The following is a 26,013-nucleotide window of genomic DNA, read 5'->3' as shown; positions in this document are numbered from 1 at the left end:
TACACTGAAATTGAGTCTTCTAGATGAGCAGAAAACCCACTACACTATTATTATGGGGGACTTCAATGCTAAGGTTGGAAAGAGGCAAAACAGCGCAGAAAGAGGAACTATAGGAAATTTTGGAATTGGTGAAAGAAATAAAAGAGGTGAAAGACTTGTGGAATTTGCAGAATCTCAAGGAATGTCAGTAATGAACACTTTTTTCAAGAAAAGGGTGAACAGAAAGTGGACATGGAAGAGTCCAAATGGATTAACAACTAATGAAATCGACTTCATCCTCACTAACAGAAGATATATTGTGAATGATGTTACCGTCCTGAATAAGGTAAATGTTGGAAGTGATCACAGAATGGTAAGATGTACGCTTGATATAGATGTAGGAAAGGAAAGGAAAAAACTGACTCGAGTAAATAATACAAAGGTCTTTGAAATAGCAGAGGAGGAGAAAAAGCAGTATGTACTGGAACTTAAGAACAAGTTTGAGCTTCTGCAGACTGCTCAGGACCAAGATATCGACGAGGAATATTACAACTTTCTGAAAGTGATAAAGCCCAAGAAACCTATAGGGAAACAGAAATCCAAAGAAGAAAAAATTAGTCAAGAAACACTTGTCATGATGAACCAAAGACGACAAATGAAGAGCAAGAAAAACACTGACAGGGTGAAAATTGAGTATACTGAGTTATGCAAAGCCATTAGGAAGAGACTCAGAGAGGACATAAGAAGATTTAACACAAGAAAAGTAGAACAAGCATTAAGGGAAAACAAAGGATTTAAATCAGCAGCCATGAGCAGTAATACAGCAAGACAAATGATACTGAAACTGAAGAATAGCGATGGTGTACTTATAAACAGCAGAGAAGGCATAATTCAAATAGCAGAAGACTACTATAGAGAATTATACAAGGAGCAAGGGAATGATAACAGCAGTGGGGAAGATGGATTGCAAAGTAGCAACACATACGATATACCCGATATTCTTCCTGATGAGGTAGAACATGCATTGAAGAAAAAGAAGAATCGGAAAGCCCCGGGGGAAGATGAAGTTACTGTAGAGTTGTTAAAATTGGGAGGAAGAGACATAACACAAAAACTGGCAAGGCTCTTCACAAAGTGCATTAGAAAAGGTGTGATGCCTAATCAGTGGAATAATGCAATCATAGTTTTGCTGCATAAGAAAGGAGATAAATCAGAAATTGGAAATTATAGACCAATTAGCTTGTTATCCCATATCTACAAGTTGTTCACAAGGGTCATTACTAACAGATTAGAAAGAATACTTGATGAGAATCAACCGAAAGAGCAAGCTGGCTTTAGGACAGGATTCTCAACTATGGATCACCTTCACGTAATATCACAGCTAATGGAGAAAGCAAATGAATATAAAACACCATTATGCCTGGCTTTTGTGGATTATGAAAAGGCATTTGACTCCATACAGCATAAGGCAATGTTTCGGGCACTGGAAAGACAAGGCATAGATACTCCATATATTATGATTTTGAAGAAAATATATGAGAGTGCTACATCCTTTATTAGACTAGACAAAGACAGTAGCAAATTTAAAATCGAGAAAGGAGTTCGACAAGGAGACACAATATCTCCGAAGCTGTTTACTGCTGCCCTTGAGGAAGCTTTCAGAAGATTAGACTGGTCGCAGAAAGGAGTCAATGTGAACGGAGAGTACCTAAACCATTTACGATTTGCAGATGACATTGTGGTCATAAGCCACGATCCCAAAGAATTAGAGGAACATCTTAATCAGTTATGCACAGTCAGTAAGGATTTTGGACTAAAGATGAATATGGCTAAAACAAAAGTAATGATGAACAAGTATGCCACGGAAAGGGAAATAATGATTGAAGGAGCAGTAATTGAAAAGGTGGAGTCATATACTTATCTGGGACAAGTTATTAGCTGTAATAATGATAAATGGCTGGAAGTCAAGAGAAGAATAAATTTTGGATGGATAGCATTCAGGAAATATAGTCACATACTGAAGAGCAATATCCCAGTTTGTCTGAAACGTAAAATAATGAATCAATGTATACTCCCCACCATGACTTATGGTAGTGAAACTTGGGCACTCACCAAAAGAATGGAAGAGAAGCTAAGAACTACACAGCGAAGAATGGAACGAATTATATTGGGAATCAGACTGTTAGATAAGAAGAGAAACACATGGATTAGGCAGCAAACTCAAGTAAAGGACATTCGTATCAAAACTAAAGAACTAAAATGGTCTTGGGCAGGATACATAGCTCGAAGACATGATGACAGATGGACTAAGAAAATAACAGAATGGTACCCAAGAGGAGCTAGAAGAAAACCCGGAAGACAAAGGCGGAGATGGATACATGAAATTCATGAGTTTTTGAGTAGTAAATGGATGGCCAGTGCTCAAAACAGAAGGAACTGGAAAGTTGCTGGAGAGGCCTTCATCCTGCAGTGGATTGAAAATGGCTGATGATGATTCAAGATAACTCAAAACATTAAGTTAGAGGTTCGTCAGCCACTATAGCTATTTCTTGCTGGCCATAAGGATTCGACACGTTATTGAAGGCCTTCAGTACAACAGTTGAAATAACCATAAAGTCTCTCCCCTCGGAGTTACCAGGAGAAGGCTGTGGACAATATCCAAGGAAATGCAATATCACATTTTCAATGTGGATATGTGCTGACTTAATAACAATGTTTTACGCGAGGATGCCCGACTTTTAAATGTAATTGTAACTTTCATCTCTTTGAATACCATTATTGCATTGAGTCAAATATAAAAATAGCTATCCCGCACCCACTCCACCCATGGGATAGAATTGGACCTCACATTTTAGTAGGAAATTACTAGTTTGAATAAATCATATAACCCAAGTAATTTCTAAGTCTATTTTGAAAAAAAAAAAAAAAAAACTTCACATGAATTCCTCAAAAGAATATGTAGTTAAATCCTGCTTAATATTTTAATTTTTAAAAAATTTAAAACGATAAAATGTCTCTGAATCTTGCGGATTTGCACCTATCAAATTCCAGATGAAAGAGATCAATCATTTTAGCATCAAGAGATTGTGGTGTTTTGTCTCATGCGTCATTGTCTGCCAATATGGGAAACAAACCTGTAGATTATAGTGTATATTTGTCCTCTTACTTTGTTTTACATTGAATATACGGAAAATTATCGCATTGCATACGCTTTAGTGTACATACAGTCTTTAAATTTATGAATTCTGTTCTGTTTTTTCACGTATCTATATTGTTTTCGCCATGATAGATCATTCAGCGTAGTCTTAAGACTTCAAGAAGCGGGTCAACAGCCTCTTCATTGCAAAATATATCCTTCCACAATAATTGTTGTCTAAAGCTGCATATGTGGTCCCCTGTTCATAAATGAACAGCTATTATACAGTATACCAGTATTTAGTTACCTTTTATATATATTGCAGCATCTGGTCTCAGCTTACTTTTGTGCAACGCTTTTGCGAATTAGATGGTCTTACAAGATTTTTCCTGCACCAACGCCTTATAAATCCGTAATGTACAAAACTTACTGAAAACTAGTAAGACACAGCGGAAGCAGACAATGTACGAGATTTAAGCAATATCCTGGATTTTAGCTAGTTGCCTCCTGCAGATTTTTGGAAACTCTGCTTTCCGATATCCGCACCCTTCGTTGTATATATACTGAGTGATCACTGATCACTTAATTATGACCTCCTACCTAATACCGTGTTGGGCCACATTCTGAATGGATAACAGCTGCTGTTTGCCTACAAATTTACTCAACTACAGGGCTGAAGACTTCCATAGGGATATGCTGCCTGCAAGGCTTTTTTCAACTTCGGAATAGATTACAGTTGTGTATCTATACGCCTCACTACCTGTTGGAAAACAACCTACAGGTGTTCAATTGGTTGGGGTCAGACAAATTTTGAGGCCAATCACGATGGGTGATATCTTAAGTGGTTCGTTGAGACTTTTCAAGAAGTGGGTCAACAGCCTCTTCATTGCAAAATGGACATCGGGCCTGCACGGGGCATTATCAGCTTGGAAGATCCTGTTTCTGTCCTTAAAAAAATGAAACATGGCAGGGCGCATATCACCTAAAAGCTGCCGATAGATTTCACCACTGAAATGTTGTTCCATACGCACCAGCGGTCGTAGTTCTTGCCACAAAAACATGCCACATATTAAGCAACCACTGCACCTGGATAATGGGCGAACACGAAGGTTTCTTTCGGCGTGTTGTACCAGATATTTGGATTCATCCGACCAGCACACTTATTTCCAGTGTTCCAGTGTTCAATCAGCGTGCTGACACCACAGCATTCGCTGTAGACTATGATCAACGGTGAGGGGAGGGAGTCTCTTGCCGAGGGGGGTCGTCGTCGTCTGTTGTGAAAACCCATTCTTCTGAGGATGCGGCGCATCGTCATTTGGAATATTTTTCTTGCATTCCCTATTATTGTATTGCGATGTCAACTGTCACACAGTGATCTGCAGTAGAGCCCATACAAGCGCTGAACCCTTCGCTCACCACGAACATGCACCTTGCGTAATCCTTTAAAATTCTGTCATTGGGAGGTAGTTTGACCCGTTCGACACCATTCTTTGTACATCTTAACCACAGTGGGCCTTGAGCAACCGACAAGACGTGCCGTTTCCGATATGGAAGCACTTGACGCACGCGCTCCCACAATCATGCCCTTTTGAAACTCCGTGATATCTTTACTACGTCCCATGACTACTACTTTATCACTTTGACTTGTACGATCAGATTCAAATATCCAATGTTACCGATGCTGTTCGGCTTTTTATACTGAGCTATGCGGATGGGATAGTCATTCAGTGATCACTGAGGGTAAATATATCCCAGTTCATCATTGTCTTATACAGGGTTATTCAAAATGAAGTCCGGGATTTGAAATGTTTGAATTCGACCATTTTTCTGGTTTCCTGGTCGAATTTCCAACAATGAATGATGGAGACATTTCAACAGCAGCAGCCAAGTTTCAGAAGATTTACTCAGATGACATCGAGCCTGGGTTTGAAATGTTTGAAACCCTGGACTTCATTTTGAATTGTATAAGTAGAATGATTGACCTTTTCTAAGAGATACATCTCACGCTGCCTTAATTCAGCTGAATAATCAGCACAATAGCATATCGCCATAGAATCGGTTTGGATGCATAAAACTTCTACCGGCCGTTAAGTTGGCAGGTTAAAACTGACGTCATGTATCTGTACTTTGGTATCCATAAACTTATATCAGTCACACGAAACCCTTGACAATTAAATAAGTTAATTTTGTGGGGGGGAAATTTTCGTCTTGATTATTGGACGTCATGGCGGTTGTGCAGAAAATATTTTCTGCGCAATTATTTTCATATTTTCATAAATATAAAATGATCAAATGTAGTGCATGAAACCTTTGTGATGAAATGCTTGCAAACATTCTTTATTTTATATAATTAATTTTAATTATAAAATTAAAATTGTATAAAATTAATGTTAATATCTCGTTTTACGAGCTTTAAGTATAATGAATAAGAATATTTGACATCATATATTGATTCACAAACGGAAACTCGATATCATGAACTTAGGCACTTTTTTTTTTTTTTTTTTTTTTTTTCGTAAAATGCATGTTACTGTTATGGTATTTTAATTTCTTGTTAGCTGAGCACTTGAAGTTTTTCCCTGATAACTTGATAAGTATTGTAAAAGCACAGCTTTATGCCAACCAAGATATTTCAGTAAAGAAATGTAACAGAAATTCCCAAATCCGGCATGTTCATTTCCAGAATGAAACTGCATGGACAGTTTTATCCCTTATTTACTATTTTGTATACGATTCACGATAATTAAAACATTTATACCAAGTAATATTTAATAAATAAGCATGTTACTAGAATAGGGAATTTTTTATCATTGCTGAATCATTAAAATTATGTTCTAAGTACTTGTCGGTTTAAATGTGAATACAAACAAGTCCACATTTCAAAATATAAGTGCACTGTACCAATGAAATCAAATTTATTTGCATTTTTTTCACATCATAACACTCTAAATATGAAAACCGACACACTGTTATATTCGTACTCCTCAGAACTCATACAAATGAAAAAAAACATTAACAAAACTATTTTTTCGCAAAATCAGAATGCAGTCAAATTCTCTGAGGACCAAGTGGAGAGTGTAACCAAACGCCAGAGTAATCAAAGGTAATCTAAGAATTTTGAAGTGCAAAGAAACAGGTTTAAGTCGCAAAAATAACCTTTTCTTGGCGGAGTAAATATTGATCTGTTGTTTGTAATCGGAAACTTTTTCGACGTGCAAACTGCTTTTTCTCCATTGCAGCGAACAACATAGTATGAACTCAGTAATGTAGTTTTAACTCTTTAAAACGCTACTGGACCTTGACCAATCCTGATACTGCATTAGTTCCGTAAGTATAGTTGTTTGTACCTTGAGATAGATTTTACTACTGTAGGAAATCGCATTTTCGTGCGTTAAGAATTATCTGCTAAGAAGTTATTCTCACGCCTTCCAGCAAAACCATGTGTTTCTAGCTGCCTTTTTGTTTTTTGGACCCTCTATGACTTTTCATTTGGATCAAGTAAGAAGCCTCTCTGCTTCATTCTCTGACTTTTTTAAAGTCACATACGAAAGAGCGCTCTCAGCTGTGACATCTGGTATTCAGATGTCACAGCAGAGAGCTTGATGCCTGTCTTGTGATAGTCTGTAACGATCTCGTTTTTTTTTTTGTTCGATTAACCCCTCGTTCTTTCTTATCATCCACTTCTACATCTTTCTTTTGTCGCACTTCTTCACTGAAACAAATGAATTTGAAGCTTCACTTGAATATTTTACATAACTCTTATCCAAAACCATATAGTTTCCTCTCCAGTTAGTCAAATAAATACAGTACTGTACTTTGATCTGCTGTAATCCTCTCTCTTCAAACTGAAGTTCTCACCTTTTCCTATGACCACAGAAATCTGTTTTTACACTGTATTTTTACATTGTGATCTCCTGTCCACATTGTATTATAAACAAATAAGATGAGTTGTTTTAAGACATGTTATAGAAATTTATAAACCAGACAGAAATTGCGAATTTATATTTTAACATCATTTTAAAGGTTCTTGAAGAGAATATTGCTCTTTCACCACGTGTCGATTAGACGGATCATTTATTCTCATGACTTCTGACCATAATGAAATTATTCTTCTCCCTCTCTCTGGATAGCACAATTTCACCATTAGTCCTATTATACCAGTATTTGATTAAACAATGCAATACTTATACTATTTATTTACAATAATCCTGCATTACTATATAGGCAAATTATTATTCTTTTGGCTTTTTACAACTCTAATACATCCCTTTTAGTTGCCTAAACACGTTTTTCCGACGGTACATGGCTGGTTGTGGTATTTTGCACCTATTTCAGTGTTTCGGTTTGTGTATAAAGTAATTACAGATCGAACAGATACTCACAGGAAGGGTGCAAGTGTTATTTTGGCTAATATCACTATCCTACCTCATTCCTGTGACTCTTCACAATTAGTAGTATCTCTGAACCTTTAAATCCACCTCAATGACATTAAAACTCTTGAACCACTTCTGCTCAAAGGAATTCCACCTTTACAGAATTAATTTCTATTAAATAGGTGTAGTATTTGCAGGTCTCCAACTTCCACTAATGGGAAGAAATGAGCGTGGTTAAAAAACTTGGAAAGCCGCTCAAAACATTTCTCTAGTCCCATTACAACTATCAATCCGCCTCTGCAGCAGAAGTTTCAAATTACACTTGACGCCTTTTGACTAACAGTAAAAAAACCTGAACTGTATTATCCTTGTGATATAATGCGATTCAGTTTCTAATATTTTGGCGTGATTAGTGCAAAGGCCAATCGTCAAGTCTTTTAATCAGTTTTTATATATAGGTGAAACTCTGCTAAACTGTATTATAATTGAATTATATGTGTTGTAACTTATCTCTGTTATAATTTGGGGATACACATAATAAATTTATTATAATTTAGATATATATATGTAATAATATTTTTTATAATTCAGATATACACAATATTTACTTATAAAACAGATTTTGAGAACAACACTGGTGTAATAAAAAGAATATACGTACTCATAATTGTTTCAATGTGAAGGCTTTTGTTTTCATAAATTTGCAGTTTAAAAGCAACCGAAATCTAAGAACTCACCTTTGAGTTAATAAAGGAAAAATTCATTGTTTCTCAAAGGTGAAAGGTAATAGCTAAATCAATAACAAAATTTCAATTTCGTTAAATGCATATACAGTATAGCATACGGGTATCCTTCAACGTATTCTGTGCACCTGCCGTCATCCAAATTTTACATCTCAGCGAAAGTACACGTTTAACAATCTGTGCTATCATTAAGCCATAATTATTGAATATTTAATATGGACAATAAACTGTAACTCTCCAAGCACCAAATAGTTTTGCATAAAAAATAAGGGAAGAACATAAACAAATAAGATGAGTTATTTTAAGACGTTTTAGGAATTTATAAACCAGACAGAAATTGCGAATTTATATTTTAACATTGTTTTAAAGGTTCCTGAAGAGAGTCATCTCTCTTTCACCATGTGGCGATTAGAGGGATCATTTATTCTCATGTTTCAGCATTGGTTGTAACAAATAAAATGTACTTTCTTGAGAGCTTCGGGAAATCTTCTGTTTTCTTGATCTCTTTTTCTCGATAGAAGCGACACTATGATGCACTGTTCGCCCATGAATTTTTCAACGACGGCGATGTTCCGATACGGAGAAGTGGAAAGAAACACATAAAGGCGCTTGAAATACAACTTTTCTATATGCTTGTTCCTTTATCAGAGAAATGACACTTAAATTGTGGCCATCGATGTGGAGTGAGTAAAGGGCAGAAGAAAAATGACTTCCGCAGAAAGCGAAAAAACTTGTCCGCGGATTTTATATTTACGCAGCACTCCAGACTGCCGTTGTAAGCTTCGGATAGAAATTAATTCTGTGTATGTGGCCTAAGCAGAAAAGAGGGTTTTTTTTTTTTCTTCAAATAAATCGTTTATGCAATTTATGCATTAATACTAATTCCATATTAGTTTTAATATGTCATATAACAATAAACGTAATTTTCATACGAGCATCACTAGCGATCCTTCCATAAATCTCCCAATACATTTCACCAACATTTACTTGGAACAGTGCTTATGAAATTCTTTCGGAGAGCCTGACTAAAATGAAGCGATTTGCATATATAACTTCACTATTTTGTATTCCATTCACCGAAAATATTTTTCGCCTCACATTTTGTACACCTACATTATTATGAAGTGGCATTGCAATCCATATTAAGCCCATCTCATTTAACCTAGAAAACAGCAACAAAACGTATTTTATTAAAATAATAAACTTAATTCTTGAGATATATGCTATTCATAAGTAATAAATTCTACGAATGTTTTATTCTTTATGAATAAAAAATACATGACACAACTTTCTTAAGTATTTCTTAGGAATAAATATAATTATTTATAATCTTATTTGTGAATCATTATTCATTACTAACATTCTGTAAAAAATTTAAAATACATTTTTTTCTTTCGCTGTCAACTTCCCTCTCCCAATCACTGGAATGAATTTAGAAGACGAAATTGTATCGAGATTACTTACCCCAACGTGGTTCCTTTATTTTAAACAACTTCCACGTTGTTTCATCATGACATTTCTATTCAAAGTCATATATTTATACGACTACATTCTCTTATAATAGTTCTGTGTTGTCTTCTGACATTTTAAGTTCATAAAGCATCAGGCTGAATATATGAAATATTTTGACTGGACCTTCAGTTTAGAGCACTTTTTTTAGAGACTATACAGTACTAACAATCCGTACGAATAATCTGTCAGGAATAATAATCCCATTTATCAACATGCAGCCTTAAAGAGGTTGATTTCGCCAAAGTTCTAATCAGAATTACTGCCGGCCATTTTTTTTCTGCGAAATGTGCTGAAACGAGCTTTTCTTTTTTTTCATATAAATGGTAGTCATTTACGAAGAAATAAATGAAAGTCACTGTCTACTCTGCCCCCTTCTCCTTGGAGATCTATGGGTCTGCCTCATATTTTTTTCCTCCTTGAAAGGACCTTTTATCCATTTCAAAGCAATCAGTTCCACACTAGAGAAATATCTAATATTTAGCCCATTCCGTTTCTAATACTAAAATCTGTGATCACCAACAAATCCCCCCCCCTTGGCTAAAGGCAAACTTCCGCACATCTTGAACCGTTCTTCCTCAATTTAAATTTGTCCCCCCTCTTGTTTGGTCTGAGTAAGAGGAAGATTCCATCAATATTAAGAATCCATCATTCAAAGCCTTACATCTTAAGAATTAATATTTAGCCCATTCCATTTTTATATTAAATCCTATGGGTCACCAACAAATTTCCCCCCCTCCAAAAAAAGGTGCTATCAGGTAGCTAGTCTCTAAAAAAAGCTGCCATTTGCCTTTGTTGGTAGGAGCGCCTCCTGTATTCTGCTGACCATTCGCGTTGCCCTTCTCTGTACTCATTCCAGCAGCTTCACGTCCTTAAAAATGAGGCCTGCAGTATGCAGTACTCAAAATTCGTCCTGAGCAAAATTCCTGTAAAATCATTGATTACCATCATTGTATACCATGGGAGAAATTCATTCGCCCATGGGCTGTCTTGGCAGCCTGTCTTCTTTTCTCAGAAAACTTCATATCTGACTGCACAGTTACCCTCAGTTCTTTTTCATTTTCCACTATCCTGAGTGTAGTTCCACGCAGTTGATACGTTACTCTGGGGTTACTGCGACCTCTATCAATGTTAAACTTCAGTTGCCATTTCTTAGCCCATCTGCCTAACTTTTCTAGATCCATCATATTGCAGTAGCATCTGCCATTACAGTCATTAACCACCCTGCCAACCTTTGTATCATCTGCAAATTTCGATATTAAAGCTGACATGCCTTCATCAATATCACTGATAAATTTAGAAAACAACAATGAGCCCAAAACAAAATCCTGGAAAATGGCGATTGTTCTGTATTTTTAGAAAAAGAATATCTTTATTGCAAACATTCAGTTGCAAATCTAAAAAAAAATGATTGGTGATGCCAATGCCCTTCACGGCGAGAAGGCCAGTGGTTTTCAAAATAACAGATCCGTTTTAATTTATTTTAATGAAATTATAATAAGTTCACCATAATAAATAATTAAAATTATACTAATAATGAAAATTACAGAGAGAAGTTATTAACTGCAAATAAAAAAATGCAGGCACAACTTAAAAATGGTATAATAAGTACCTAGGTGGGAAACTCAAAAATCTTTCCCTCTTTCCTGTCACATAAAACTTGAGAAGTAGGTATCGCTTTGCTTTCCAGGTTCACTTAGCGTGACTGGAATCTCAGGGAAAGGACCCTGCAATTACTTTAGAAGGTGGTATTGCAGAACCTTATCTTACTACAAATAGCTCGTGTCCGTCTAGCAACTGCGGGACAAACTTTATTTGGACCTACATATCTAATAGTGTGACCTCTCCAATGCAGCTAACAAAAATATTCCCGCTAAAGTCTTTGAAATGCTCCCAACCTCAACACGAGAAAAGAGAAGAATATGGAGTGAATTGGAGCTCAATTGGTAAAACAGATTGGAGGAAAACGATACTAGAAATGTTACTGGTGGGAGGGAAATTCATTCCTCCAGTGAATTTTGTTTGATAAACCCGAGTGAAATGGTTCTACCCTAATCTACACACAATTTTTCAAATTACCGTTCATAGCCCACCAAACAGAAAACTAGGCAACTTAGACATTTCTGATAAACGTTTTGTACCTGTGGTGAAGAGGATGACTGAAATCACTCTGTATCATTGCCCAATTTATGTGTATCTACGATATCAATTAAATCTGCAACTTGGTGCGTCAACAGTTGTACCAGAAACAAGAATTCAACAGCAAAGGAAACTTTGGAAAGCTCTCTTCAGTTTGCTTAAATGCCGTCTTTCTTCTAACAAAAAACAATTAGCGACTAATGCATAAGTATCCCCCCCTTACAGGGGAGGAACCAACGTGACTGCTGCTACATTTTCTTCTATAGCAGCGTTTCCCAAAGTGGGATCCGCGGACCCGTGGAGGTCCGTAGAACAGTTTCAGGGAGTCCGCGAAACGTTCAGAAGGTAACGTTTCTTCTTAAAAAATATACTGATGAATCACAACGAACTTCGTCATAGAACATTACTTACTTTCGATAAGATTATTGTATCTAATTGTATGCATATTTCAAATTATTCATTCTATGAATAGCAGATCGATGATAAATAAAGTTATTATTATGTATCTGTATAAAAATAAGAATAAAGTTGAGTTGTTTCACACATTAAACTTTGAATTTTCTTTTTAGAAAACCCAGTGTTCATACTGGGTTTTCTCTTTTGAATGGGACCACAAACTTGTTTTGATTTTTGAAGGGGTCCGTAAATCTCAATCGTTTGGGAACCGCTGTTCTATAGGAACAATGCAACACACCCAACGAACTTTTCCTCTTCAACCCCTGGAACAACGCCAAGCGTTTCCCAAGAGGGAAACGCATGGGAAACCTCAAAGGTAAAGGTACCTAATAAAGTGCCACTCAATGTAGGTTAACCACTCAGGATAAGAAGAGGCGCAAGTTGAGTACTGATGAACAGAGTGCTGTACCGTACAGTTTCGAATGCCAAATTTATACAGTTCAGAAGGCACACATATTTTAATTAAATGACAATTTCAGTTGGTTTTGCGTTTTCAGAATGATTTGGCTTGATAAATATAGTAATACTGCACTGTACTTAAGATAATGCGCTTGATACAATTTGCCTGGTTATTTTCACCAAACTAAACTTTGCATCCATAAAGAGAGCGAGATATCAATTATTTTATTGTTTTTTAAGTGGATATACCCCATTTTAACAAAACTATTCCGAGACCAAATGTTAAATTTCCTCTGTATTTTAATGCGTTTCATTTGTTTTTTAGAGGATTTCTGCTCTGAATTCTTGCCGTTCACCATTGAATCTCGAGTTGATTAATATTTTTTGATGAATTGTAAATTGGATAATTTTAGTGAAAATAAAATGTAAATGAAAAGAAAATCTTGTAGTGATTGGATTTTTTTAATAAATAATAAACTCTCTCTAGTTAAATGTCTTTATTTTCAGTTTTGGCAATAACGAATCAGTGACTGTATTGCTCTACAGAGAGCAAATGACAAAACCAGTTATGGAATTATTTCTCACGCATTATTTCCCCTCTTAATTGCTTTTAAGTAACTTTTATTGTGTTCCACAGAAAGAGAAATGATCGCCGTTGGGGATTTGCATAATGAATTAAAAAAAATGTAATACGAAATGTTAAATAGTTGCTAATAATGTTTTGTTTTTAAATTAGATGGCTGCGTGTAAAAATGAATGTTATTTTATATAGCGAATAAAAAGAAATGAAAAGCAATATGATAAAATGTTATTAAAGTATTGAAAGTGTTCTAGTATCATGTATTTTAATGAGTTTTACTTCTAAATAATCACAATTTCTGAATATGGTTATTTTATACAATTTGTTTAGCATAATTAAGAATAAATATTTACAAATTAGCCGTTAGAGATAGCTTGCAAATAATCTGGACTGCATACTGAAAGATCAGAGTCAAGTAATTTTATTATGCAGTTATTCAGCCTTCAGTTATGTTTTAAGGGTGTATTTTTAACTGCTCATAAAAATGAACATTTTTTGGAACAATGTAGTCAAATTTATTATTTATTCCTTTTTGTTTAAAACGGTGTGGTCTCGATTTAATAACGAATATTGCATTTAAAAGAACTATCAAAAGTTTTCTCATTTGAAATGCTGATACGCTGATGGCCAAAAAAGCTCTTGCAAACTTACCCTTTCTTTAGATGGTCTCTTCTTTAATCTGAATGGATTTACAGGATCTTCTTTTCGCTTGAAAACTCTGAGCGAAAATAAAAATGAGTTGGAACGACTTATACACTGGAGGTAAGAAAATTGCTTCCTACTAAGAAACGGAAATCGAAGCGTCTTTCTTTCACTCATTCTTCCGGACCAGAGAGGTCGTGTTGCTCGAGCTAAATGTTTACGATAACAAATTAAAGGCTTCACGTCTGTTAAAGGAAAATGCGAAAGTTAGTTTCGCTGTCAGTTTCTCTCATAAACCCAAATTATAAAAAAGAAAATCACAGAAAAAAATCATAAATATATTCTGATAAATATTTATTACTTGGCGCAAGTCGGAGTGCGCAATTCTTTTCTGTACCAGAGGTAATTTAATAGCAGAGGTCAGATGTGACCTTACTGCATACATTTTGTATTAAATGAAAAATATAGTTTCCGCTGTTATAAATAGCAATCTTTCAGTTTATAATTAATGTTATAGCAAAAATTCGTACCAAAGCATTTGAGAAGGGTATTAAATTGCCTACGTATTTTTATGCAAAAAGGAAAATGTGTTAACGAGTCAGATAATCTAATCTTGCGAATTTCTTATACTTGTAAAAAAAATACTTGTTTTATTATTTGGAAATCAGTATTTCTTTCTTTAAAATGCCTTTGCTATCAATATAAATGATAATAATAAATGAATAAATTCAAATTTCGAATTGTTACTTTAACGGCGCCAGAACTCGCAGCTCGTATTTTCTCTGTAGAAGTGCACGTTCAATAACTCAAGGAGGGGGGAACCGTGATGATTTAAGTTTGGTAAAATGTTTTATTGATTATTAGGATGTACACAACTTTGTTCACAATCCAAATTTAAACAACGAGTTTCCTAGGACTCCATAATAAGAGTAACTTTATATCATTCCTCGTATAGGACTGATACTAATTTCTGTAATTAGTGCATAACACTTTTTGGCGCCTCCGTAGCCAGGTGGGAAGGAGCAGCACACGCTTCTTGATTAGACCGGGGTTCGAGCCCGTCACCACCAAATACGGAGAATGTGGAAGGTCAGGAATGACCACCGCATATTCACCGAGCAATATGGCCTTAGTTGCTAATGCTCCTAAAAAAAAAACCAAATAACCAAACCAAGCATAACACTTCAAACAGTAACCCACCAAGTTTCGTGCGTTAGCCCGTAGACAAATTAGCCATTAGAAACAGCTTGAAAATAAAATGCACTGCGTACTAAAATATTAGAGGCAAGTAATTTTATTATCCAGTTATTCAGCCTTCATATTTTAATTTAAATATGTATTTAAGTAAAGTCTTTTCAGTAAAGTCTTCTTTTAATTACCTGTCCTGGATTCAACAAAATTGTGTGAATGAGAAAAGATGGGCAAAATCAGTCGCCGTGAATTCAACCAATGTTGGGAAGAAAAAAAAAAAAAAAAAAAAAAACACGGACTAAAGCCAAAAGTAATTAATGAGAATATAGTTCCATTGGGCGAGAATGCCCCTTCGTATTCCGCAATTAAAAAGTGGATGGCAGAATTTAAACGAGGGAGGGCCTAGAGATGATGACCAATGCCGTGGAACACCTTCGACATCCGCCACTCCAAAAGTTGTTGACAGTGTGCATGATCTGGTGATGAGTGATCGATTAGTGACAGTTCGGTACATTGCCAGCATCTCATCTGGACTTGTGTACCACTTAATTAATAACAAAGGTTCTCGCAATTAAAAAGATTTCAGCATGATGGGTTCCAAAGTTATTAACAAGATTAAAAACGCACAAGAGTTGTGAAGTCAAGTGAACATTTGCATAGTTTCAAACAGGTCCAGCAAGGTTTGAGACCATGTATGAGACGCGGGAACATCAGTTTCAGCCAGAGACAAACGAGCAGTCCAAACAGGTAAACAGTTCTCTCCCTTCAAAGAAAGCCAATTTGATTCGTTCTTTTTGCAAAGCGATAGCATTATATATATATATAGCGTTTGCGTGAAAACATCAAAGACAAACGCCGAGAAAATACTGAGAAAAGCAGTATTGTTCCACCAGGACATCGCAACTGTTCACAAGTCTACCATTGCCACAGCGGCACTGTATGAATGTTCGAAATCTTGTACCATCCCCATATTCTCCAAATCTAGCATTATCATTTCAAAAATGCATTCTTGAAGGCCCAAGAGAAAATTTTCTTCGCAGCTGGAATCAACGCATTTCAGCATCGGTGGCAAAAAGTGGTTTGACTCCAAAGGGGACTATGTTGAAAAGTAACATATTACCAGAGTTCTGAAATGCACTCTTCATACTCAAGCCACGAACTTTTCAGACACTCCTCGTATCTTGAAATGAGATAAAAACAACAAACATGAGAGCACTACCAATTGCCCTGTGTTTACATTCTGAATCCAACGCAAGTTTCACTTTTAGTTTAGTCCGTTAATTTTGCTTCGAAAGTTTTCGTTTTTTTATGATTGAGTATAAGATGTATTCACTTGTTGTAAAATTACAAGTGAGCGAATTTGAAATGGAGCAATATTTTGGAGTTTAGATAGAAATATCAACAGAAATAATGAAATAAAATGCAATCATTTATTCATTAATGACTTAATTATTTAATGTTGAAATTATTTACACATTTTATATAAAGCAATGGCCCAATAATCATTAGCATTTTATTGATAACATCATTTCTGCGAAATTTTATAATGATATTACTTCTCTTTATTTTAGTTGTCTTGCAACATTATGATATCAGAGTACTCGACGAGTTTGTTTTAAGGGGAAATATTGCTGTTCTGCACTGCCAGATCCCAAGTTACGTTAGTGAATATGTGAAAGTAACATCGTGGGAAAGAAGTGATGGTTTTGTTATTACTCCAGGAACAATAAGTGGTAATTCTTTAAAAATGTGCAATCTTTTATTTTTTATTAAGGAAGGTAGTTGATCTAAATTTACTTACATATAATTGTCTTAACATACAAATATGAATTTTAGTGACACTTTTATTTCATTATCAAATTAATGTTGGACAAATGACGAAGGGAAAGTGAGACTGACAGCCAACTTTGACTCGTTAAGCAACTGATTGCGTTTTATCAAGTATGAATGCGAAGATACAGCTATCGAACTAGAGCGAATGTGATGAAAGATGGTGGTGGGGGGGAAATTCAAGAAGTATAGTCAATATCCCTATAATCACCCCATATAAGGAGGAAACAAACAGGTTTGGTCAGTCAAACTTATGAGAGAGAGAGGGTGGGGACATCCTTATGGCAGCGTAGTTGGATAAATGTTATAGGCGTAGCAATATGCACGTTGCAATAGCCCATCACTGAACTTTGTTCAGAGACTAGCATTTCAATATGGAATGTCCCCTTTAACTTAAAAAAAAAAAAAAAAAAAAAACGAAATAAATTAAAACTAGAGAATACGGTAAAGTAATATATGAAAGAAAGAAAGGTTAGATGGCAACTGTAAAATCTGACGGATTCAGATATGAGTCTTTATCATGCGCATCGGCCTGAATTTACGGAGCCTAGAGGACCTGTTCAGTAAAACTCGGATACAAGGAGCAGTGCTAGGCAGTTATTCGACCAAACTGCATTCAGAAACGTTTGGTGCACGAACCTTGCAACAAATTAACTGAGGATATAAGTGATGAACATCTTGCCCTCAGCCGGCGATCACGGGATATTCTTCGTCTAGGTACTCAATCCTGACCAAACCTACTGAAGTCAACATCCATATTGTGGACCCACGACAACAGCTGTTTTGGTCGAAGAGGTGAAGGCGTACTTGAAGAGGAAAAGTTTTAGAGCTAACTAGATAGGTTCTCTGGGATCCATCGGGCACAATTACCCCAGACGGAGAAAGGAGACTAGCAAGAAGTTCGCAGTTAACAGTAGTCGCCTTTCTTCGGAAGAACATTTAAGTATAATTCGTTTAAATCCGGCGAGGCAGAGTTTCAGGGACCCGTTGAAATTTTAAACCGGCACAGTCAACAATATGAAAGTTTCAGAGAAATGGCAGAGTAAATTTAAATAATCAAAAGCAAAATTAAGGGCCACAAACAACAGAACGAATCTCACTACTACCTATCTTCCTACTACCTTCACCTTAAGGGAAACTCAGTCAGTTAAGAATTATTATAATCTTCCCAATTACTCGCCTCTGTCTTTACATTGCGATAGAATGTACTGTCTTTACATTCTATCGCAAGGCGTGAATTTTATCATTTCTTTGCGGCCTAATACAACCCATGAGTGGTAGACGTTTTTGACATTGCAGATATTATGCTGTTTGACAGCAAACCATAGTTCCGTCTTTTCGACTGCGTTACTGTACAAAATGTTTATCTCCCTGTGAGCAGAGAGAGAAAAAAAAAATATGCTACACATTAAAATCCCTTTCATTAACAGGAAATTACTCTCTGCTTCAGACGTTACGAGACATGTGCTTTCTGTTTCATGGAAATAGTAAAGAAAGCAACTCAATATTATTTAGGAATTTATGAGACCTTACACAGGATAAGATTAAATTAGCTTCGCTTTGTGTTGTATTCTATCCAAGTCAAATTAATAAAGTCTGCCTGATTCTTAGATGAGCCTCTCCTGATTTTTCTCTTTTGGAGGGATGCACAAAGTTTTTCCTACAGATCTATATACTTCTAACGAAGTACTGTCGTAGCTGTTGCTCTTAATTTTAATTATCTCATTGGAGCGTGAAGAGATCAAAAGTTATATAAAGCTTATTTTGTTTTTCTCATAGATCACCAACAATTCGAGTTTTACTGTTTTTAACAATATTTTACAGTATCATGAAGCACTTTAAATTATATACTACTCTGCCAAAAATATTCTGCTATCAGAAGGAATTATTTTTTGCTTTCAGCCCTATATTTAAAAATATAAATAAGACAATTTTGTTAATAATTTTCTGTTTAATTAAACTGTATAAAGTTATTTATCAGCAATATTAAAAACTTTATCGAACACTTGCCCCAATGATCTCAGATATACTTTGCTGCTAATGCTATAATGCGGTTTGATTATATGGTTATAACTAAGTATCTTGATTGTAAACACGTTTATAGATTACTAAATGTGTATTTTACAGAACATTAATTACGTTTCTTACTGCTATGTATTTTTGGATTGTAGACTCTACGATGTAGAGTACTACTGTTGACAGTTTTTCAAATAAAAGTTTGCATAAGAATAAGAAAGCCTTATTGATGTCAGTATGTTTACTAAAAGAATGCAATAGATTTGATTTTATCGGTATCTATAAAAAAAAGTATAATAATCGCTGTTGCTACAATTAGATTTTCACATTACAGCTATCAGTGGAAGTTAGCTTTCCTGGAGAACATCTACGCATTCAGATTTAAGGAGTCTACAGGAATTCTTTTTTAAAAAAAAATCAATATAGCGTGATATATCATACTCTCTATGCCTCTCCTTGAAATTTTGGGACTTTTATTAAGTAGAGTAATGCATAGAATAATGCTTAAAAATGAAAGTAAATAAATACTTAAAGAATATTAAAATGTTGTGTATACGATAATACTAGAGCAGAACATTTGCAATCCATTCAGTTGTACAATTCCGTGAGGAGTTCCTAGGAACATAAAATTCATGTAGTTAAAATGTGAACTGCAAATATCGGGTAGTTCATCTATGATTGATAGTCTCTTTTTATTCCAGATAGCATGTTTTTCATTTGCATAAAAGCGAAAACTGCATACTACATAAATTGTTTGAAGTTGTTTAGGATTGTTTTAAGGAATAGTTTCGTTGTAGAAACCCATCTGTATTCCTTTGGTTGTAGAGTAGATATAAATAAATCACCGCATCACAGTAGATTGGATGCGTATGTTCTGTAAAATTCGAAAATCCTGTATATTCTGGATTAAACAACCGTACTTCAGTGGTAGAGTTTACTGTTTGGAAAGCGCACTTAATGTAGTCGCATGTTTCCCTTATTGCCGAATTATACAAATATACATGAGGTATCGCAATCTTCTCACGCAAGGGTACCATTATCTTCTGTGTTACTGGCGAGCTACATGGTGCTGGAAGAATAGATATTGCACTTCGAAATGACCTCTTTCACAAGCAGAAAGAAAATTGATTTGGGAATTTCTTGAAACTTGGGTATTTATTATTGTCGCTAGTCAGCTATCTATCGATAAGAATTTCACTTTCGAATAACAAATGGGTCACTAGAAATTATACAGTTTGTTGTAAAAATCCAGTACTTTGTTTTTGTGATGTCACTATATTAGAACAGGAAATTCTCATGTATTGCTATGAATATCATATTCTTTACATATAATTTAATGCTGCACTTTTATTAACTGCTGTTTCAATCTTAAAGATTGGAGCAGCAGCTAACTACAACTTATACAACGTAACAACAAAAAATATATGAAGTTTTTAATAAATATTTCTCCTATATAAAAAGGTACGTTAAACAAATTTTTATCACGGTTGTTGCGCTACATATCCATTCCAATGTTCCTGAATGCCTTTATGAAGGTACATATTTTTGGACGTTATAAAATGCTACTCTGAATGGCGTGTGTACTGTATTTCGATGGAGAAAGAATTTTTATGGTTTCTGTATATATTTAATGGTTTTTCGAAATGTATTGAATTATTGCTCCATAGCTTAGCTGGATTAGTCTCCTGATAAGCAACTAACATAAACCTTTCTTCCTAAGATAAAGTTTTTCATTCATCACTAGGATACTGTGGCGTAGCAGGCACCTATAAAAGTTGTAGAAATTGTTCTGCAACAGTTCCTAAATATTCTGTGTAATATCGATAAAAACATTAAAACCTATGTTAAAAAGTAACTACAACCTTATAAACTAAAAATTATAGTAAGATACACACACAATTCTACCAGTCTGCGTAGTAAAGTGGTCATTAAGTCTCACTAAATCGACATTAAAGCTATTTTCAAATTGTTCATTAAAATAACAGTGAAAAAAACTTCTGCAGCCTTCCAATGCACAGAATTCATTTAATGTAATCTTCTGGCTGATCTGATTAGTAACCTGCTTAATACAGTTAATTGTATTAAGCAAGTTACCAATGTGTTTTCCCTCTTTTCTTTTAAGAGTGGGCAATCTAAATGACATTGCCCTCTTTGAAAAGGTTGAACACATTTAGCGGATTTGATTCAGCCTTGTGAGAAAAGAAACGAAAAAATAACTATTCATGTAAAAGTTACAAATAGCTACTAATTAAATAAATCCTAATATTAACAATGCCTAAAATAAGATAAAAATATTAATTTAGCACGTCAAATTAGGAAGATAACTACAATGAAACCCAATCCTACCGTTTTCAAAAATTAATGCATTAGAGATTTGAATATTTGGTGTAACCCAAGCAGTTGCTCTTGACATGTTTGAGTCTATTGATAATAGAATTTGGCGTAAAGGTTTTCTAAACAAGCTTTCATCTTATGCGTCGCCGATTTTATTTTCCCAATTGGATATCCAGTTTTCTCCCTGATCGTTCGCTTCGACTGATGACAGATGAATCTCGGTCTTCGACAACTTTACGCACTAATGCTGGTGTTCCACAAGATTTATTTCTTTTTCCTACTCTGTTCCTCTTGTATATTAATGAACTTCTTCCAATGACTGGAAACGCAATCCATAGTTTTCTTGATGATACCACATTGCATTCCACCTTCCAGTTTCAGAGATCCTTATCCTGCACATGCAGCCGCCTCAACCTCTCGAATAACCACCACCAATTCACGCTGATCTCCAGAATTCTCCAATGGGGCAAAGAAACCTTAGTTAACTTCAGTTTTCCGAAAACACGCACTCGAGTATGCAAGGGGAAACGTCTCCACTGCCCCTGTCGTCACCTTAGATGACACTCAGATTTCTAGAAGGGTCATATCGCTGTCACGAATTATCCTAGAATTCTAATCTCTCTTGGTATAACTAGGAAATCACAAATATTGCTTCCTCTGCATAAAAACGGAGTTTCTTTTTCAGTCATAGTTTCACTTGTTTCTAAACAGCTACCTACACTCTACGAATCTGCTTCTACCATGGAATACTGTTTCTATACTGGAGTGATGCCCCAAAACTTCTCTCAGGAATCTTGACTCTATTCTAAGGACGGCACTCAGATTAATTAATGAACTGTGTCTTACAAAGTTTTCTGCTGCATTCCTTTCTATGGATATTTCCATGGGTACTGTTTCTGTATATAGTTTATTATTATAAATCATAAAATTACTTAATAAATATGATATATACACACAGAGTATTATAAAATGACAGCTATCATGAGGCTCAAGAGCACTGCTTCCGATTTCTATTCTGCAGCAGCATGTAGAAGATTTCTACATTGCGATCTGCTATATGTTCCAGGAAAAAAGAAAGGAGCCCACCGTAACTCCTTGTGCGCACTTTTTTATACCATACACAAATTCGTTACTAGGGCACAAGTATGGATGTACCACATCACTTCTGAGAAATTTTTAAATTTACAGTGTTTATTTTGTTGAAAATTTCGCCTCGTACTTTCTCTCTGAGGTACAAAGAAAGGTATACAGATATTAAAAATGCGGTTTTCCGAATTTTTAATATCTAGACATCTATAACAGCATCCAGAGAAATCTTACAAAACTACAAAATTTAACTTCACAAAACAAATGAAGGATCCTTTTCTGAGGTCTACTGTTTCCTATGGTTTAACACACTGGACTTACAAATGTTTACAGTCTACATTTACATCTGAGGGCTATAAAAATTAAGAGATACATTTACAGATCTGTGCATAACAGATCTTTAAATCACCAGTATTCAGCGAATCAGATAAAGAATCCCTACACTTTGTATTGAATTCTTTTTTTGAACGGATTGCAACTCGTGAAACGTTCATTATTAACTTGTAAGATCTGCCATACTGCTATATTCCAGATGATGGTACGGTAACTTTAGAACGTTTCTAAAGTTACTCTTATTTGGAACTCCATGCTCCTATTAAAGCCCATTTCACTGATTTAATAAAAGTATAAATTACAATTTAATAATTGCGAATTAACCTAATGGTTTTCTTTAAGTTAACATATTCGACGCAACCAAACTTCCTTGTAACTTTCAAGGGGAATTATTGTACAAACTGATAAACTTTAAGTGGGTGTTATTTGGTATACCTTACTTATGTAATTAAATGCTTCAACAAAAGCTCCTATAATGAAATCTCTCTCCAATCTCTCATTTTTATTTTCCTTTTTATATTTCAGTTTTCCAACTGTGTAATATTCCAAAATCATTTTTGAAAATTACACAGTTGCTAAGAGAGATCACGCTTCTCTTTCAAAGGAGGCCCGTGCCTTTCGTCAAGCTATTTGAAATCTCAAGATATTCATGTCCATTTTTCTTCTGTTGCCACATAGTGTTCGAATTATCACTTGGAGCTTTCCTTCTCATCTGCAATCAGTTTGTTACTCTGACATTTTGAGAATCTTTTCGTTTCGCTGTTTTTTGTTCCCTGTGTGAGTGAGAAATTAGTGCCGAGTGCAACACAGTTACAACATTTTTCATGTTGTAACAAGACAGGCAGTTATCATGAACACCTGTTAGGACAGAAAGCATATTTAATGACTTACATTCCACGGGTTATGTTGATGGAACAATACAGAAAGCAGTTTATTCATGTACAACTAATCGATTTTTTTCTGCGAAGCACGATTAAATCATTTTACATACGGCACAAAAGCAATTAATCTGAGTTATCAAAAAATAGAATTTGGACAGCTCAATCACCAGCATTCTCTACAATGGCACAAACAGACGATTTACTTGTAACTGTTTCTACTGTTATAAAAGATAAGCTTTCCTGTCAGAGTAACCTGTCTTCCTTGTCTCCCACGCACGTTTCTTATTTGAATCACAATCCGTATATGATTAGCAATATGCTGAAATTTCAAAAATGAAGAGAACATTTTCGTAATAAATAAATAATCATTTTGTCACTGAAAAGTGCGGACAAGCCCTTAAAGACCCTGAAGGCTACGAGCAATAAGTTACTATCAACGAAATGGTTATTTAAGGTAACTTTGATATATTGGATACTGGCTGATGGGGTAGATTATTTACTAGTGCAAGTTCTAAGTTTTTCATTTCTTTCTGTTGATGATGTGCTTTATGCTGTTTATGAGCACCTCGGAAATTCTGTTTATAAGCATGCCAATGATTTGTTTTCAATATGCTTTGCTGCTTAGGTACTTAAAACAGTCAATCTTGAAGTTATACTTTATAAGCGCTGAGCCTGTCCATTTATTCTTGCGATATGTCTTCTTAAAAGAAGATAACTACATAAATTATGCATAGCAGGAGCATAGGAACATTTGACTGATATCTGGTGTGTTGATTGTATTGTTGTGTGGCATGAAACTTTTGTTTCGAAGATGATGCCAAGTTAATGTAAGATGCGACATATTTTTGTCTTGTCGGCTCCTGTGTTATTATTCATTTGTAGGCAATTTAAGATTTAACTGTTTATTTATTTACCTGTCAAATTTGAGTTGGCTTGCAGTTTTGTGTGAAAAACCTCTTGTTGCAGTTGCCTGGTATATCTAGGCTTGTGATTTTATATCATAATTTTAATGTTTTGACTGAATAAGTTAGGTTTTTGTTATTAATGTGTTAAGCACCAAAACCAAAAAAGGGTACCAGGCGTCAGTATTTTGTATCTGTAATTGAGTATTCTTCGGTAAGTTTGCTAGACGAGAAACCCGAATTTAAGGGAGAAAAATCCATACAGCCCTCACCTGAGACAGATTAACCTAGCCGTGTTGTGAAAAAAGTCCATTAATTACTCTTGCCAAGCTTCAGAGTCAATTTTTTGCACACCTGATATGGGAAGACTGGTATAACCTCTATGCCACTCACGAGGTTTAAGTAACGAGTTTGTTTTTTTCATATTCTGCAACTGTTTTAGACACAGTACATATTTATTTTTTTTATGAAAACCCAAGCACGAGAGATATTAGAACCTATAGTAATTAATACTGCACAACAGTTGAAGGTTGAGAAGATGAAAGAAGATACTTGTTGCCATTAGACTTGAATTTCTGTAGATTGTAAATTTCAGGAAATAGGTATGAAGGGAAGTTGAAGGAATAAATCAGGAAGAAGAAAATTTGGGTCTGTGACTTTGAAGTTGGACAATAAAAGGATGTTGACTGGATGTGACACGTCTTAGATCTGCTTTGGAAGAGGGAGCGGGAATTATAGAAGCCAGTTCAGAAGAACAGTTGTTGTTCATTTTGGCGCAAGGGCTGCTTAGACCATTTGCGCTAATCAGTGATATGAAAGTTATCATTGGTGACTATTATGGAAACAGTCAAAGACGATAATATAATTTTATTCGTTTAAGAAAGCAGAATACCTCTAAGGGATTAGCATCGTTGCCTATGATATGAGAGAGTTTTAAAAGTTCTTTTAGATTTGGAAGGAAGCTGAATAAGCACTGCCGAGAATGTTTGTACAGAGTGCATTCAACAAGAATGTGCTTCATTGTGAGCTGATGGTTGCATTAAAAACACTGTGGCTGATCATTTCCTGTGAGGATAAATAGGTGAGTAAACTGGCTGTGACCGATTCGTGCTCTGGCTAAGATTATTTCTTCCTTTCTGTTAGTACGGAAACTAGAGGTCCATAATTGTGGTTCTGGTTTTATTTGCAATAACTTATTATCCGTTTGAGCTTGCCATAGAAGTGTCCATTGTTCCTTCGTATCATAGAGTTTATCATAGGTCTGCAATCAACATATGGAACACAAAAATCTGAAGATGCTGGGTTAGATGGATGTTTCGCGGCATAGTCTGCGCATTCGTTTCCTGGGATCCATCACAGAAGAACAGTGCCCATGGAAGTATTTATAGGAAAGGCATGCGGCAGAAATAGAACGTCTAGGATACTGAGTGCGGAGAGGACTCTGTTAGAGATGTGTCATTAATTATCCTAACTGCCCTCTTTTG

The 26,013-nt window shown here is 35.3% G+C and overlaps 1 protein-coding gene across 1 annotated transcript in view; it reads left to right on the top strand.

Moving 5' to 3' along the window:
* The window catches only part of LOC150084465 (cell adhesion molecule Dscam1-like), a 421,339-nt gene that overhangs the window by 96,748 nt on the left and 298,578 nt on the right, over positions 1 to 26,013 (top strand). The window contains exon 3 of the mRNA XM_090376247.1: positions 16,719 to 16,880. Coding sequence (XP_090232373.1) covers positions 16,719 to 16,880 — 162 coding nt within the window. The remainder of the gene's footprint in view (positions 1 to 16,718; positions 16,881 to 26,013) is intronic.

Source organism: Mastigoproctus giganteus, chromosome 6 (genome assembly GCF_048544385.1).
Source record: "Mastigoproctus giganteus isolate SK-2022 chromosome 6, ASM4854438v1, whole genome shotgun sequence".
In the NCBI taxonomy this organism is placed as follows: Eukaryota; Metazoa; Arthropoda; class Arachnida; order Uropygi; family Thelyphonidae; genus Mastigoproctus; species Mastigoproctus giganteus.
This window is presented reverse-complemented; position numbering and strand designations above follow the sequence as displayed.